The sequence below is a fragment of the Haemaphysalis longicornis genome, unplaced genomic scaffold (genome assembly GCF_048455015.1).
Source record: "Haemaphysalis longicornis isolate Haplotype H1 unplaced genomic scaffold, Haemaphysalis longicornis Haplotype H1 scaffold_10, whole genome shotgun sequence".
NCBI classification, from domain to species: domain Eukaryota; kingdom Metazoa; phylum Arthropoda; class Arachnida; order Ixodida; family Ixodidae; genus Haemaphysalis; species Haemaphysalis longicornis.
Window position 1 is genome coordinate 97,219,835 of NW_027526204.1, and position 16,580 is coordinate 97,236,414.

Below are 16,580 nucleotides of genomic sequence, written 5' to 3' on the forward strand. Positions count from 1 at the left end.
ACGTAGCGAACGGACTGCTAAAACTCTCTAATATCTGTATAATTAAAACTTTTGTTATGCTTTTGAATAGCCATTATGTTTTTTTAATTTTTGGTGACTATTAGCGTGTACGTAAATGCGTCCAGGCCGAAGTGACAACCTTTCTTTTCTTGTTTTTCTTCTCTCGCACAAAGAAGCGCGTAATCCAATTTTGAACGGCGCGTCGCGCGAGCAGCGCGAGACCTGACGTGCTTCCCGTGCCTGTGCCACACTTCGAACTGGGCAGTATGCCGGGCAGTCCTGCTGCAGCCACGCACAGTGGCTGGACTCCGACCGCGACAGTCTGCCAGCCGTTCGTCGCCGGCACCGACGGGCCGAAGAGCAACACAGCACAGCTGGTAAGTGTGCACGGCGCTGACTTTCTTCCGAGGCAGCAGTTTCTGCCGTTCAACTAATCAGCAGGGCAAAGCTTATGCGAAGTGTTCAGCTGCTTGCTTTTTCCAATGGTAGTCGGACTCTGGGGGAAGGTGGCTGTCGTAAGCCTTGGGGGCGGACCCCGTGGGTGCGTCGGTCATGCGGAACCGAGGGGTGTTTGCCGAGAGCCTGTCACTGACACGATATGTCAGCCTATCGTTTTGCCTACCCCTTCTAGTACAGAGTTCCTCGGATAACACCCCCGCCGCATAGTTTTTCTTTTCCGCAGACCACGCATACCCCATCATTTCATGAATACTTCCCCACAGAGCTCTTGGTTCGCAAGCAACCTGCTCTAGCCTCAAAAATCAAAGCACTGCCCTGGGAACTATCGCACAAATTTTCCTTTCTGGTGTCCAATTTCTCAGCCCTGTACATTTCTAACAACGTTTTAGCTTCCATTTTTTTTTCTCTCCATTTATTCGTTTCTATCTGCCTTGCCTCTTTTCTCGTTACCTTTACTTTTTTGGATTCTCCACTGAACTTTCCGTATTTCATCGTTAGCCTTCTAGTCCTCCTTAAACACTGCGTGTCCATGCTTTTCAAATATAGGTACCTAAAAACCTTAGCTGCCCACCTTCGTTGATCCATTGCTCTCAACCTCATCTCAAAACACATTTTGTTCGGCGCTTCTCCAACTTCAAACGACGCCCATCCCATATCTCCCTGCACTGCTTTGTTGTTTTTCCATGCGCGCCTAAGGCTAAACGGCCTACCGTTCTCTGGTTCACTTCAAGCCCTGATAGAATGTCTAATTTCAAGCAGAGATGATTAGCAAATGTGAGACCCGGAACCGTAGCTTCCTCCCTCCCCACCCCCCTCTCAAGGAAAATTTAAAATGCTCGTTCCTTGGCTCGAGCTGGTCTGTATGGAAGGCACACAAGTCTTCAGCGTATTAACCGTCCTCTCGTATCATGGAAGCGTTTCAGTCAGGGAAAAACGAAAAATAATTACACTTTATGAAACTTCCTGCCGCCCCAACCGACCTTCCCAAATCAACCGAAAAGCGATCGACGGAGGTGCATCACATTATCAACAGTGACAACTTTGCTTCATCACGATTGTGGCTTTGCCATGTTGACTATACTCGGTGACAACTTAAAGGAGTACTGACACGAAATTTCAAAGCTGAGATAACTATGTAAAACGCTTCCTTTTTATCAGGAGATATCTCCCAGCAAGTTTCAACAGCAACCGTTCAGCGAAACATATTTAAAATCCATTTTAATCTTCGCCCGCACGAGAAAGCCGAGAGCGGGCCGACGTGACATCATCTGCTACGTGCCCCAAACTGCCGACGTCGGGGCTCCCGTGACGAAGCCGACGCGCTGGCTGTGGTTGGCGCGCGCTGCTCGGGCGTGTGTACACGTCATGGTTTTGGGACTGACGTCATGCTGCCCAGGCCTGTGGGGACGGCGAAGACCTCGGCCGGTCTGGGCGCGCGCGTGCGCTCGCCAAGGAGGATATAAAAACTTTCTGGAGTGGAAGCCGCCTATGCGTGCCCATGGGAGCGGGTGAAGCCGCGCCGAGCCGCCGGCGGCCATCTTGGAAGTGGCAAGAAACAGTCGAGTACAGCTGCGCTCGTGCTTATTTGAGCAGCAGATGCAGTTTCCCGCGTCTTCAAAGCAATAAAAACACTTGCGCCAGGTTGTAAGCATTTATTCTTTGCTTGTCAGTGGCCAAATGGCCTACGAAAACGCTTAGAAAAACGCGAAAATGGCACAAATTACAAAATCACACAAACATTAAAAATATATGCGACAGCATAGCCAAAATGCGCACTGCGGGGAGACTCACTGGTGTTTGAAGATGATCATTCTGGAAAGAACTGGCCTGACCCTGTCCTTGATGATCTCGCGGTTTCTTTCTTTTGTCATGTGGTGGATGCGGATTTTCACATACAGCTCTGCAACTTTTTTGCACAAGCTGTAGATATGATTGTCAAGGGGATCAAGGTCAAGAATGTGCTGCTCTAGCTTCTGAAACCATTTTTCCTCTACAGACAGACGTAGCACTTCCAAAACGAGATGCTTTGACTGGGAGTTGACTGCTTGAATTGTTCCACACTCAATCTGTAGCCGTCGCAGCCCCTTTTCAACGGCTTCACACAAGCCAATGACATCCTTGGACGGGGAAACAAGCCCACCTCTGTTTTTCTGCTGAACTAGAGGAGCTGGCTCATCTGAGTACAAGGCTGGAATACACTCTTCGCATGTTGTTGTCTTGCACACTTGGCGTACAACGAAGCCTGCGATATAAGGCACCACCGCAACAACTACGGCAGAAAGGTTTTCGGGGTGCGCGTAGTCGTGGTCGTCATGAGGCTCCAAGATCGAGGACCTGCGCATGTCCGTGAGCGTGCTCGCTGCGTCTACCTGGGCGACAACAGTAGTGGTATTCAGGATGGAAACCATGTCTTTGGTGCAGTTTCCCGAACTAGAAGACGTCACTTCTGTTTGCACCAGCAAACGCTTGTATGCCGCCATGAACTGGGCAGCGGTTGGGTTGTTGTTATACCCGCCTCGGCCACGAACAGATCCGAAGAAGTTCTCAGCGTGATCCTGGCTCAGTTTGTGCGTCAACAAGTACTTCAGCTTACCCTGGCCAACAAGCTCGTCAAACATTTTTTCAGTGCTCGCCATGCAGATCAAGAAGCCTAGAAAACCAGTTTTTTTCAAGCCTTCTAAAACTGGCCGTCCAGACGGATCTCTCAATCCCTTTATATACGCTTGGGTGTCGGCAAAGAATGGCTTCCAGCAGGCTTCATTCTGCTTCCGCAGAGGAGCCTTGTAGGACCTTGCAAAAGGGTTCCTGGAATTCAAGAGGTCGAACAGGTGATCGAAAACCCTCACGAACTTCGATGTTGCACTGGCGCCCCGGAACTGGGGTAGCTTCAGCACGTTCTCACAGAAGTCCAAGGCGTCAGCAACAGAGGAACTCAATGCTTGCACAGCATACCGCACCTTCATTTTTTGTTTTTCCCATTGCACGTGGACTTTCGTGAGTTTGTTTCCCAGCCGCAGCCCTTCCGAACGCTGCAATGCCTCCAATGCCACTATGTAGGCCCACTTGATGTGGTTTCCTTCAGCGTCAACAATGTAGCTTAAGTTCGCCAAGGAATTGCGGATAAGTTTTATCATGTGGCAGGCGTCTAGGATAACGTAAACATTCTTAGCATTATCAGCCGGGTTCACAAAGCTTGTAGAAATTTGCTCACAGTCAACACGAAGTTGAGCACCTAAACACCTGGCCATAGTGAAATTCGACGAGGCTCCGTCAAACGTGAGTGAGACAACTTCAGCCTTCACTGACGCAAGCTTCTCAATGCACTGTTTGGCCAGCTCGGCCCTCTCTGCTCCTGTGAGTGAGTCGATTAGGAAGTATCCAACTGGCATCTTAAATCTGACGTTGACGCCAACGATCATGAAGACACACGCATTAGCAGCTTCAGGAAGACTGTCATCGTCAAGCCCAGTACCGAAGTCAACATACCCTACTACCTTATCCCCAACTAGCTCTACGTGTTTCCTGATGGCCATGTCGTCTACAATGAGAGCGCAGTAGAAGGGCTCATCACGTGCTTCTGCAAACTTCTCAAGGAAAGCAAATGCTTCGGCTGTGAAGCCAGGAGCTCCTTGAATCGACTTGTACCAGCCCCTGAGTGTTCGCTGGGACGGGAGGGCCTCGTTGAACTTGGATCGTACGTACTCGTACGCGGCTGGGCTATAAAAATGTAAAGTCAGTGCAAATGCTCGCAGCTCAGGTGGGTACTTGCCCTTCTGTTCATTGCCTGCCCTGCAAAGTAGTTGCTGGATGTCATCTGAGAAAACAGATGTAAACACATGCGAACCTTCTTCTGACAGGAGTCTTCGCTCTCTGATTTCTTTGATGATTTCTTGGGCGGTTTCATTTCTCTTGACCAGCCTTCGTTTAGTTTGCTGCAGTGTTTTGACCTTCTTCTTTAACTGTGTTATCTCTTCTTGTGAAGCAAGGACCTTCTCTTTGTAGAACTGTTTGGTGGGCGAGTCTTCAGGAAGATCTTCAGCTCCAGGCAGGTCGCACAACCCAGAACGCTCAGAACCAGGCGGGGCCGGGAAATCCCGAGACTTGGGGTCGGGACGCTTCCGTTTGACCTGAAGTTGAAACCATACGTTTTCTCAGACAAGTTAAAAAGGCAGCAAGCGCAAAAACTAAATAAAACTTCACACCAATGCTCTGGATCCAACATTTAAGCTACACATTTTCTTGAGAAAAATAATAGATGTAATAAGTAACAAGCTTTTTCATTGTCGTGCACGAGACGTTGTACGCCAGCAAAAAAAGGCATGGCACCCGCTCTGGTATAACTTTCCATTTGCCGAATGTATTTTCATCACCAGTTAACAACAGGTACTCCTCCACCGTACCGCCAATTCTCGGCCCACCAAAAATTCCGCGCATACCCGTAACAACATTTCATGGAACAAGTAATTATATCGCGGCCGTAACGCCACAAGCGTAATGCACGCTAAGCATTTTGCTTCTCGTTCAACGATGGCAGTAATACTTACAGGTTTCTGCAGATGAGGCGGAAAAGCTGGAAACACCGTGGGCACACTTCCCACCCGCAGTCGCGTCGTTTGCCCAGTGCGGTCGAAACACTCAGGAGTGAAATGCACAGAGCACAGGCGGTCTCCATCCTTAGCGGGCCACCCTTCACGGCGAACTGCCCGCTCCCAAAGACTCCGCACCTCTGCATTCTTCGGAAACCTGTCAAGAAATATACGACAATCAACTGTGGCCCACGTACACGCAATGTCATTTTGCTGCTCCTTCATGCGCGGACGTGCAGGCAAACTAGAATGCGGCTGAAACGACCGCGAGTAGCTCAATTAAACACGCTTTCATATACTTACAGGTGAAATGTGAGGCCACAACCTTTCTTCAGCCTGTTTGTACATCCGTAGGCAACGCAGGAGGCAACCATTATCCAAAAGCAAGGCTTGCACTAATCGAAAACTTCCAACAAAACAGCGTGCACCAGCGATGAAGCGTGGAGGCGATACGGCGGCAGCGCGCTTTCTGCCTCCGGCAAGATGGCGGCCGCTGGCGTCACCTGGCGGGCGCCGCTTCCACTCCAGCAAATCTTTATACACCATTTTCCATAACCAGCCGGGAAAGGAGGAAAATACTCTCAAACCAGTTCTCTCGGCGGCCGACCAGTGTTGCCTGTGCGCGCTGGGCTGTTAACATCGCTCGGCGCGGTATGCTCCGCTGCGTATACAGGGGGTATTTCGCACCGCGTGCTTAGTTTTTGCGGAACTTTCAACTGTTTTAGCCAATGCTGCGATGCCGTTCAAGGCGCAAACGTCACTTGGTCAGCACTGCGCGGTGGTGGGTTATTGAACAACCAGAGAAAGCGAGAAACAGTCGCTGACAGCACGCATGTGCACGACACTGCCTGGAGAAAATGCAGTGCGGTTGCGGCGTGTTTTTGCTGCATCGCTTCCCAACACACACCGAGTTGAGATATTGGTGGATGCCGCTGATAAATCGCAACGACTTTGTACCAACGACCAACTCCAGGGTTTGTTGGGTGCGACGGCAAGCAGGCGGAGCAAAATCCATTTATCACACGCAAAGCTGCGACAGGGAACGGAACCTCCTGAAATGTTAGAAGCAACTTTATCCTTTACCATACAGCATTGATTGATTGATTAATTGATTCATTATGGTGTTTAACGCCCCGACGCTTCTGGGTGATGAGGCGCGCCGTAGTGGAGGGCTCCGGGTTAATTTTGACCACCTGGGGATCTTTCACGAGCGCCGATACAATACAACATTACAATAACTTCTGCTTCCTTGTAGTCAATTTAAAATACCATATATTGTTTGGTCATTACAGCCGATTGGCATTAAACAATACCCTTTTCATCTCAGGGCCGTACGCAGAAATTTTTTTCGGGGGGCCCGGGGGGGGGGGGGGTATTGTTTTTTGTGCTGCCTGGAAAAGATTTCGGGAGGGGTTTGAACCCCCAAACCCCCCCTCTGGGTACGGCCCTGTTTCATCTAATCTAACCTTTAAAATCACGGCGTTTTGTTTACTTTTTTTTTTTTTTGAGGCCAACGCATTACACTGCCAAACGATATGAAAGGATAACTTTTTTCATCGCACACTGCTGGTCGATAGCAGGATAAGCAGGCAGCCAAATGTGGAAACGCAGCTCGAGATACGCGTGAACGCTGCATTTGGAAAATAGCTCAACCTGTTCACAACGCGGCCAAAGGAAAAGCTTCTAATCCTTTTGCGTTGCCACGGAATCTAAAGTATTACAATTACAAAACAGTTACTGCTGGTCGCGTAAAGCATTCGCGGTGCAAGCAGCGGTTTCACAAAGGTGGGCTCCGAGCGACAGGCCACATGCGCTGCGCAGAGTTAGGTAAATCATGATCACGATCATGATCAACCAATATTAACTCGCCCGAACGTCGACCCTTCTGCTCAACCTTCGAATAGTAATTTTGTGCGGTCGTGTTAATTTTCCGCCCAGGTAATTTCGTTTCGTCAGTAACCGTCATAAGTCTAGTTAAGAAAGATTATATTGCATTGCAATGTCAACAGCGTAGCAATCGCCTCGTCGAAAGTCCATCGCGAGCACGGATCACCGTGACCCACATATGCTGTGCGCGCTCCGAATTCGACGTCCGCGCTTCCGTAAACATGACTAATCGGTGAACATAACAAGCACGGTGGCATTGAAAACACGTATTTACTCCCCGATATCGATTTCTATGTCAGTCGGTGCCATACCGGTACGTTTGCATCGCGGAACTGCGGAGCACCACCGGCACCACCACCACACTGCTACTGCTGCTCGCAACAGCCGGGGTCGGAATTCCCACTCTGGCAGCAAATTAGGACCTAAAATCCGCCCGCATATGATGAAAACAAAACAGAACACACACACACAAGCACTGCAACCGCTAACTTAACGCCAAACCACTACGGTTCACTTGGTAATGCACGGGTACCGAGCAGACGCACGGAAAGAACGGAGCACTTAACAGCCCAGCGCGGAAGTTTCGGCGGTCGCTTCATAGACGGCGCTAGCGTCCGGTCAGAAAAAGCAAATGGCGGCGCCCATCTCTAGCAAGGAAAATGGTGTATATCCTCCTTGGCGCTCGCTCGCGCGCGCTTCCAGAGAGGCAGCGATACGGCAAGAATGGTGACGCCATGTCATACATGCTGTCATGGCGGCCGCTCGGCGTTTTTTTTGTCGAAACCGAAACTGGCACGAATAAACGACGCCGTAAATGAATGTTTACGCTGCGCTCGACCGTCTAATCTGTCATTCTATGATTAGTGGGCTGGTAGGCACGCATAGCAGCGAAAAAAACGTAACATAAAAATTTCGTGTCAGTACTCCTTTAAGAATTGCACCGGAAGTTGCCGCTGTGCCTTGTCACCGTAGCCGGATGTTTCTCCGCGCGGCGCAAGTAGGGCGTTACTGGGAATATTTTAAACATGGCGTGATCCGTTCCCGTGATTTTTTTGACTTAATATGCTTATAAACGACTCCAGTGACGACAAACAAACTGCGTGAGACAAGGCAGACGAAATAACGCATTCATAGCAAACCCCTTTCAAAACGCGCGTGCACTGGTCCCGCGATTTGGCGGAGTGATACACTACATGAGGTGGTGCCGTTCTTGAGTTGTAACCGAGTATAGTGCAAGTGAACGTATGAACAGCAGTTTTTTAAACCTAGTTAGGCACCAGCGCTGACATATCCTTGTGACGTTGTTTCCTGGTCCTTACATACCTCTTTAAAAATACCTCTTTCGCTAGCGTATTAACGGAATGGTGATCTGTTTATTCTTATTTCATTCGTGCTTTGCTATGGGGTTAACATTTGCAGGCCGCTCGCGTTCTCGTGTGCGTTTTTCTTAGAGTGCCATAGAGGTATGCATTGCATTCTCAACCGTTCTAAAATTTTTCTGGAATATATTTTTTTCACCAATTATGGGTTTTGTTTTTGGCAGTGGCTATTTTGCCGGCAGTTCCTTCCCATTGGCTGGCCCAGTCCACGTGATTATTCTGCCGGCACATTTTCACAGTTGCTATTTTGCAGGCAGCCGGCACATTTTCGCAGGTCCTATTTTGCTGGCAGCCGGCAGATTAGCCCGAGAGAAAAGTTGCCGGGGAATGCTGCTTCTGGGCGCCAAGCTGCCGCAGCCGGAGATGTCAACTTTAACGTTGGGGACAAGCTTTCGAGCTTTGCCGAGCTTATGAAAATGGATTGGTGCTGAAAAACGCGTCGGCGAAGATTGCGGCGGGCATGTCGTGACACTTTGATTACAGACAGTGGCTAGTGGGTGAGGGTGCTGCAAAAGCTGCAATTCAAGGCAAGCAGCTCGATGAAAGTGATGTTGAACAGAGGCCCGGGCACGTGCACTGCGGCATTTTGGAAACAAACGTTGATGTGAACGCCGTGCAAAGTTATTTTACCGAAGATGCTTAGTTGGCAGTGAAGAGTGCCCTTGCATATAAACAACTGCAGCAGTGGGAGTGTAAAAATGATCTTGACACATATGACTCGGTCATGTGTATCAAACGTCACTTTCATCGAGCTGCTTGCCTTTAATTGCAGCTTTACGGCATCGAAAGTCCCGAAGTTTATCGACCCTTGAAAATCTTTAAAGGTGTTGTGCCACCAAATTTTAAGTCTGTAAAAAGCCTGCTGTAGGCTTCCTCTGCATGCAACGACCCTCAACACGAAGTGCTGGGTACAGCAAGTGCTTAATATATATTTTAATTCGCTTCTAAAAATTACCTAAATGCTCTTCTGGAAATCGGGACCCATCGCTAGCGCCACTAACCATGACGTCAGTGTATTGCCAGCGCAGCAAAGTTTGTGACGTCATACAACGCTAGCGACTCGAGCGACGTGAACGTGAACTCCAGTTACCACAGTTTGTTTGGTCGCTTGGTCGTATCGACACACTATACCGATACGACGGCGACGCCGACGAGTCGTTAAAACATCGGCCAACTGACCGCGTTGTCACACCACGCCGACGGCGACACAAACACGTCGGCCGATGGAAAGTCGCCGTAGTGTGACTGACTCGCCGACCGAAGACGCCAACAAAACCGGTCGCCTGACTGGTCGCACGACGCGTCGTCAATCGACCGAGAAGCGAAAACTGCGCCCCGACAACATTCGTGCCGCAATGAACGCGGCTCTATTTTGTTAGTTTCTGGAGGGTAATAAACTCAGTAAGTTCCATGAAGCCCATACAACTCAACACTAGCGCTAATGCGATCCGTATTTTGGCGTTCGACGCTTCGGCCGTGCTCTTCAGCGACGCCGCTACCCCGGAATGCGTGTGCGATCGGCTCGCCTGTAGAAAATATAAGGTCAGTTTCGTGCAGAAGAACAGTTACGTAGGGTAATTTGGGTAATAAGGGATCAGTATCGGCAAAGGTTTTTACGTAAAACGTAAAACCAAAGTACGGCAAGCACTATCCCTTCAGTGCAAAATCGCAGTCGCAGCCGGGCACACTTATTTTTGCGAGCGCTTTCGCAGAAGAGCAGAGTTGATGGCGATAAGCTGTCGCGGGGGCTTCGCGGAACCTTGCTGCGCAAGCGCTATTTAAAAAATGTGAGTTTACAAGCCAGGAATTCTGTAAACTAGCTAGTAAACACCGACGTACGACTCCAAGGATGGGCCTCCATCTAGTACACCGGCTATATCGCGGAGCGGAATCGTTTGTTCGCTGGCTCAGTGGTCTCGCGCGTTCCGCCCATCCGGTCAACGTTGCCGGTTCGATTCGCGGCGGAGGCAGCTTTTTTTTTTTTTTTGAGCGTTTTTTTAGCATTTTTATGGTTTGCAAATCCATGGTTTTCATTTGTCTGCATCCGAGGATGCAGACAAAGAATCCGCGTCGGAGCTGTCGCGGCTTGACGTGACGAGTCGGCGTGTTTACTTCCGTGGTGAAGCACGTATGTGGGGGAGCAGACGCCGCAGTAAAGTCGCAACGTACCGCAGCGCCGCCGTGGCAGAACCTCCTCGCAACACTTTGACGTCACTGCTTGAATCGGCGCCCAGAAACCGAAACCGAATCCTGTTCACATGAATCGTGCGATAATAAATTTTTCACTCAGAATATGTGCGTGTGAGAGCATGTATCATGCTTTCTAACGAATTATAAAACGTTTGCAACAAAGAATGCACAAGCAACAAATTTGGTGGCACAACACCTTTAAATTTTTCCCGTTTTAGTCAACAAGCCTAGAAGCGACGCGAGGCTACACAAAGACTGAAGGAGTGTTTGTTGCTTGCTTAATTTTTCATAGGAACTTTTTGTCACATTAACAGTGTTTTCCCGTGTCGCTCCAACGAACAATCATTACAAATAGGTGGGATAAAAACTGTTGCTGGAGCCATTGTTCCGACAAAGGGACTTGCTGTAACGGTGACTCTAGCAATGATCCCATTGCCATTCCAAGCCTCCCTCTCTCCATGACCATTGGTTTTGTTAGGTTTTCAAGAGTGGCTCTCAAAAGGCTACACCCAGTGCCTTGAATCTGGACCCTGGAATTCGCCCATTGACGTTTCCCATTTCTTTCCCGCTGCAGAAGTCTGAGGAGGCTGCAGCGGAGTCCCCCGTGCTCAGCCGCTCCATGGCGTTGCGGGAAGGCAAGCGAATAGTGGCCCAGCTGATGGAGTGGATGGCCACTCCGATTGCCGACATCGAACAGCCCAGCCTCGTGGACTTCACCCTGTCCAGTTCAGTGTCGAGCACTCCGGGAGGCGCTGGGGACGTGGCACGTCGCCAGCTCTTCCAGTCACCAGCAGCACAGAATGGGGGAGAAGGCGCAGTCTGGTACGTTGCTTGCTTTTTGAGGTGAAAGCCTTTGAAGGAGCCGTGCAGACAAAACACGTTTGGTTCATTCGAAAGATTGCCTCATTAGAATCGTACTAACACTACAGTTAAACCTGTATGTAACGAATTCCTCGATTGAACAAAGTTTAATCAACCGAAGGCATTGCGCTAGTTAACCTGGATATAACGAATTCACTATGCTACTACTGAATAATTGTTTTTTGCACTTTTTCTGAGAAATCACTGGAGGAATGAACTAATTTAGCGAAATGTTTCCCGCTACGCACACTATCGCGCCTTTCCATGTGTGAGTGCAATGTGAGTTAGCTGCTATGCCTGCTTATCGGCGTGTAATAGCACGTCTCCACTGCTATTTGTGGTGGTGTTTTGTCAATGATGCTTTCTGCTGCCAGAGAACAAACTTTTGCCTTGCCGAGACAAGCTTGCAATTTTAAATGCAGTCTCCGCCCGACAGAAGAACGTCGCCGCCCCGTACAGCACCCTAGCTAGCACCCTCGTACCAATTTTGAGTGCGGAAAAAAGCATCACGTTCTTGAAAGGGCATCTTTTCAGCGAAAGTTTTGCTCCTTGGAACGCGTTAACGCACTGCGGAAGTGTCAAAAGCAAAAGGTACGTTTGCAAATACGGGGGGGGGGGGGGGGGGGGGGTAAGTTCTTCGCAGCACCGTGTAACGCCTAAGCTCGGGGGAAAGCAGCAGGCCGAAATCTCGCAGCTTTTCGCTATGAGATAAATTTTTGAAGGGTGAGTTCCCTTTCACTAACTTCTAATTTTGGTTTCGTTTCTGCTTCATTCATGCGAACCTTTACTTGAAACCTGCACGTAGCAAAAAAATTGCAAATTCTTGTCAACTGCGTTATATCCAGGTTTAAGTGTACTTTTAACTTAAACTTTGCTTTAACCAGTTACGTAATTAGGTAAAAAGGGAATGGCCATGCGACCCAGTAGCTCATTTCCTGCAACAGAACCTATGAAGTCATACGTGCCAGCTCTGCGATTGGTTGGGGCCTGCAAAACCAAATGCAAATTGGCAGGGCTTATAAGCTTGCCGACGGAGCTATTTGTGCTTACAATTAGGGCATAGCATTAAGAATGGTTGGATAAACAGTGGAAGTAAAGAAAGTACACGTAAACACCGAAGTACCGATGCGCACTGCTGTTGGTACTGCGCACACTATGCTGTTTCAGCTGCGCAGCACTGCGGCGCTTTCGGGTTGTCTCGAACGACACTGGCTGATTGGTGTAAGTGACGGTGCGTTACGTGTCCGTATTGGTTGAGCGATTACCATGTTTCAGAAAACGATTATTTTCTACCTGAACAAAAAACAGGTACAGGTACAAATATGGTCGAAAACAAAGCAAAGGCAGAAAACATCCTGTTGCGGTATGGTGGCGCCATCTAGGTTGACTAGCAGTAAACAACGCTCCCCAGCACAGCTTGAAGACATGTTCTTGTGATGTCCCTGCAGATACCAGGAACACACACGATCTGGTGGGTGAATGAAAATGTTAGCCTGAATTTCTCAGTAAATAACCCATCATTTGCGTTTGGACAAGCGCTGGGGGCACTGCAAAAAAGACGAAATCTTTCACATACAAATTTGTCTTGTCTGCATGGCCCCTCTAAAGGGCCTTCAAGACAATTTGCAAGTTTGTTCGGTTTGCCAGGTCTAGCCTTTGGTTACCTCCCCAGCTCCATTCTGGCAATGAAAGATGTTTTTTAACAGAAAAAATGCGGGAGTCCTAAAAACATTTTTAAATTTCGTGCTGTTGTGACTTGCATGCCAGGGGGGAAGTAATTTTTGCCAGAACTTAAAAACTTTGCAGAAAAAAATTCAAGTACATAACAAAGGTACCGCATGCGGCAGAAGAGAAGAAAATGTAGAATTAATGAGAAAATGTGAAAACAATAAGTGGGAAAAGAATTCCCGAATGCACTTGCGTTCAGTGATACAATCAAATGGAACTGGAGGCTTAACTATCATCGCCAGTCATCCCGGTGGTGGTTTTGGCTTGCAGCCACCTATTGCACAAACAAGATTTTGTGATGTCATAGGGACCTTGCGACTTTGCCAGACTGTGAATGGGGAATAATACCTGCCTCATATGTTTTTCCTTCTATCTCCGTTATTTGTTTGAAGTTTGTGGTAAAATCAGTGGTTAGGTATATAATTGGGAAAAAGCGGGCTTTGTAATGAACCAAACGGGTGTTTAGTCTTTGTGGCCCTTTCAAGAGCCTCGTGTGAAAACAGTGTCATTGTCCGGTGCAGACAATGGCTGCTGCTGTTAAAAGGAAATAGTAAATGCATTTGAGCTTGTACCGCACCCCATCTGCCTGTTGCCAATGGCAGAGGAAGAGATAGCTTAGTGCATGTGGTACTGACATCGCATCGCGTGACGCATAAACATGATGGCTTGTGAGTGCAACATGTTCATCCCAGCCACGCACAACTCCGATTCTGGGGGAGCAGAGTTGAGTTAGGGCTTGCCTGCCTGTCAAAGTAACGCCCTTTGTCAAAATTTTGTAGGCCAATCCTAAGCCTTCTCGACCACAAAGAATTCAAATAATGGCCTTCACCTTTAAATGTAACAAATATTTTAAGGCATTAAGAAAGGTGTTTTCATCTTTCCTGCATTATAAGTTTCAGCCTCGCTCCGGATGTAAGCTTGTATACTAAATTTTTTGCAGCCTGCGCGTTTCTGGCTTGGCCCGCAAAATTTTGACAAGGACTGTACCTAGTTTGCGCCAGAAGATGAACAAACAAAAGCGAAGACTCAAACACAATGTAGCAGCTGAAGAAGTCTTCAATAAGTGTTGCCGAGGGAAGCCATAATGCTTTACCTTCAAAGCATGTAAGCAGAGGAATTTTAATGCAAGCAGAAATGTGTGCATCCTGCATTGCGGGGGAGGCATTAGTGAGGAGGAGGTCTTGTCGACAATCTTAGCCCGTTTCTCAAGAGAAGACTGTTGAAAACTCCCACCTCCCCTCGCGGGAACCCCTGTGTAGATGCGACGCATAGGGGGTTCACGTTGCAGCGTTGGACAGCGGAGGAATGGCGCTGGAACGATGGAGCGGAGCGGCGCAGGCACCGCGTTCTATAGCGCGCATAACGGTGAGGGGACGCGTCGGCGCCAGTGCATCTGCCGCGGCTATGACGCAACACAATCCACTTTAATCCAATCCAAGCCAATCTAATCTAGTCTAATCGAAGCCAATCCAATCCAATGCCCCTCGCGAGAGTGTTCGCTATCGGAGAGGAGAGGGGGTGAGCGGCGGAGAGCGCAGCTGGCGGGGCGAGGAGAATGGGGGAGGGGTTGACGCCGACAACGCGGATGGATGCAGGGACAAGGCGAGTGAATGAGATACGTTCGCATCTAAAATGCCCTTTCTCCTTACCAAAGATCACTAGTGAATAGCTGGTGTCATTTTCAAGTACTTATCACCTCTCAACGCTGTCGGATACAAAGCTGACATTATTTGGTACTTGACTTGCCAGAAGCCTTTTGACAAAACAATATTATGGTAATGCAGCCTAACCACGATTTGCATTTTAGCCACGCCCCCTTCCTCAAAAACACTCGCACCTCAGCTCGCAAAAAACGCCGCCAAAAATCTCAGTGTTGCCGGAGCGGGAAAATTTAAACTGATTCTATAAGTGTAGTGCCTAGACTAACTACTGACCACATTAGGTGTACGAGAAACGACTACAACATGTAGAGATTTGAGTAGGCGTGGTAATGAGAGTTAAGGGGGCATAGCAAGAAACTTTGTTATTCCTTGACCTGCCGCAAAGGACATTACACTTTTCTCGCAGAGGGCCAGTAATGCAAATGTTTTTGCATACCTGCATTGTTTAACAGGTTGCAAGGGCCTGTCTTTTTTTTTGTTCTTCACCTCTGTCAGTTTATTAACACTCTAGTTATGCTTCATTCTCCACCTTTGTGTGCACTCACTTGTTCACCGCTTCTGTCCAGCTCGATTCTCCCCCTCCCCCCTACACTCTTGCTCATTTCAAGCATTAGTCATTTATGTTCTTCACAAGCAACCCCAGATTGGAGTCCACAAGTTTGTCTTCACTTTGTAAATGGCAAACTGCTTTTCATCGATACACAAGTTGCAAGGTGGTGTGAATCCTGATTTCGGGTTTGTGGAGCACTTAATGAACCGTGTGTGCTGGGCTCTCACATTGCAGCTTTGTTTTTTACGTCCACTGACACTTTCTCTCACTTGATGTCCGACCTAAACCTCAAAATTTTGGGCTTTTCTCCACATTTGGCTTGTGGTGGTAGAGATAGTTAGGCACTGATATCACCTTGTCGCTATTACAGTGACGTATTTTTGTACCAAACTTGTCACATTGTTTTTTTTCTCGCCAGCCGGCTGACAACGCGGAGCATTCACCTTACGGGCCCTCCGCTCCACTCTCCACAGCTATGGGCAACCTTCACATGGGTGATAACCCCAACGGCAAGTACTGCCCAGAAGCCGCTTGTGCAGCGCCCCCTGGGCAGCGCAGGAGGCCTATAGCGGGATGGGCTGTTATTGCACTCTAGTAGTAATGGTTCTTCTATCTAAAATTTAGTGCCAAAAGGGAGGTACGTGGCTAAACATACCAACGTTACTCAAATTAAGATCGTAGTGAACGTGCACCTTGGGGATTGAAATGGGAGGGCTGGTGGGGTGGGACGACTGTCACCTTGTTTTGCGCAACTTTTGCCGTAGCTCTACACTTGTACGTCAAGCCGAGTCTGGGATTACAAAAATAATAATGTTGGTATTCACATGGTAATAAAATTGCCTTATGATTGATTAGTTTTACAAATCGATATTTTCAACGGAACTCGCGCGGTCTATGCATAGAGGCTAATAATTGAAAAAAAAAATGCTTTGTATAAAGGTAGTGCAGTTTGCGCCGAGTGATACTCTGGAAGAAAAAAACCTTATTGAAAGTGTTTCAGTCTTATTACATATGTACGTTTAAAACGCATTAAGAAGTGCACTTTTCCCCTCGAATTGCCGAAAATTTGATTTTTAAGGCTCAAAGGTGATATTATAAATGTCGATCATTTGCTCCAAAATCAAGATTTTGCTGCTCGAGAAACTGCTCCCGAATCTGACTCGTCTGTCTTACCCCTGTCCACATTATAAGCGGTATTGCAATACACCCAAAATGTGCACAAATGAAGTCGTGTACAACCTGATTTGTAACTATTTGCCATCACTCAGACAAACATCAT

The 16,580-nt window shown here is 48.3% G+C and overlaps 1 protein-coding gene across 1 annotated transcript in view; it reads left to right on the forward strand.

The window, feature by feature from the left end:
• Positions 1 to 16,580, forward strand: part of LOC144159953 (uncharacterized) — a 19,873-nt gene continuing 3,293 nt past the window's right edge. Inside the window, exons 1-3 of the mRNA XM_077691596.1 lie at positions 1 to 377; positions 11,076 to 11,323; positions 15,720 to 15,814. Of these exons, the coding sequence (XP_077547722.1) occupies positions 267 to 377; positions 11,076 to 11,323; positions 15,720 to 15,814 (454 nt within the window). The 5' untranslated portion in view covers positions 1 to 266. The remainder of the gene's footprint in view (positions 378 to 11,075; positions 11,324 to 15,719; positions 15,815 to 16,580) is intronic.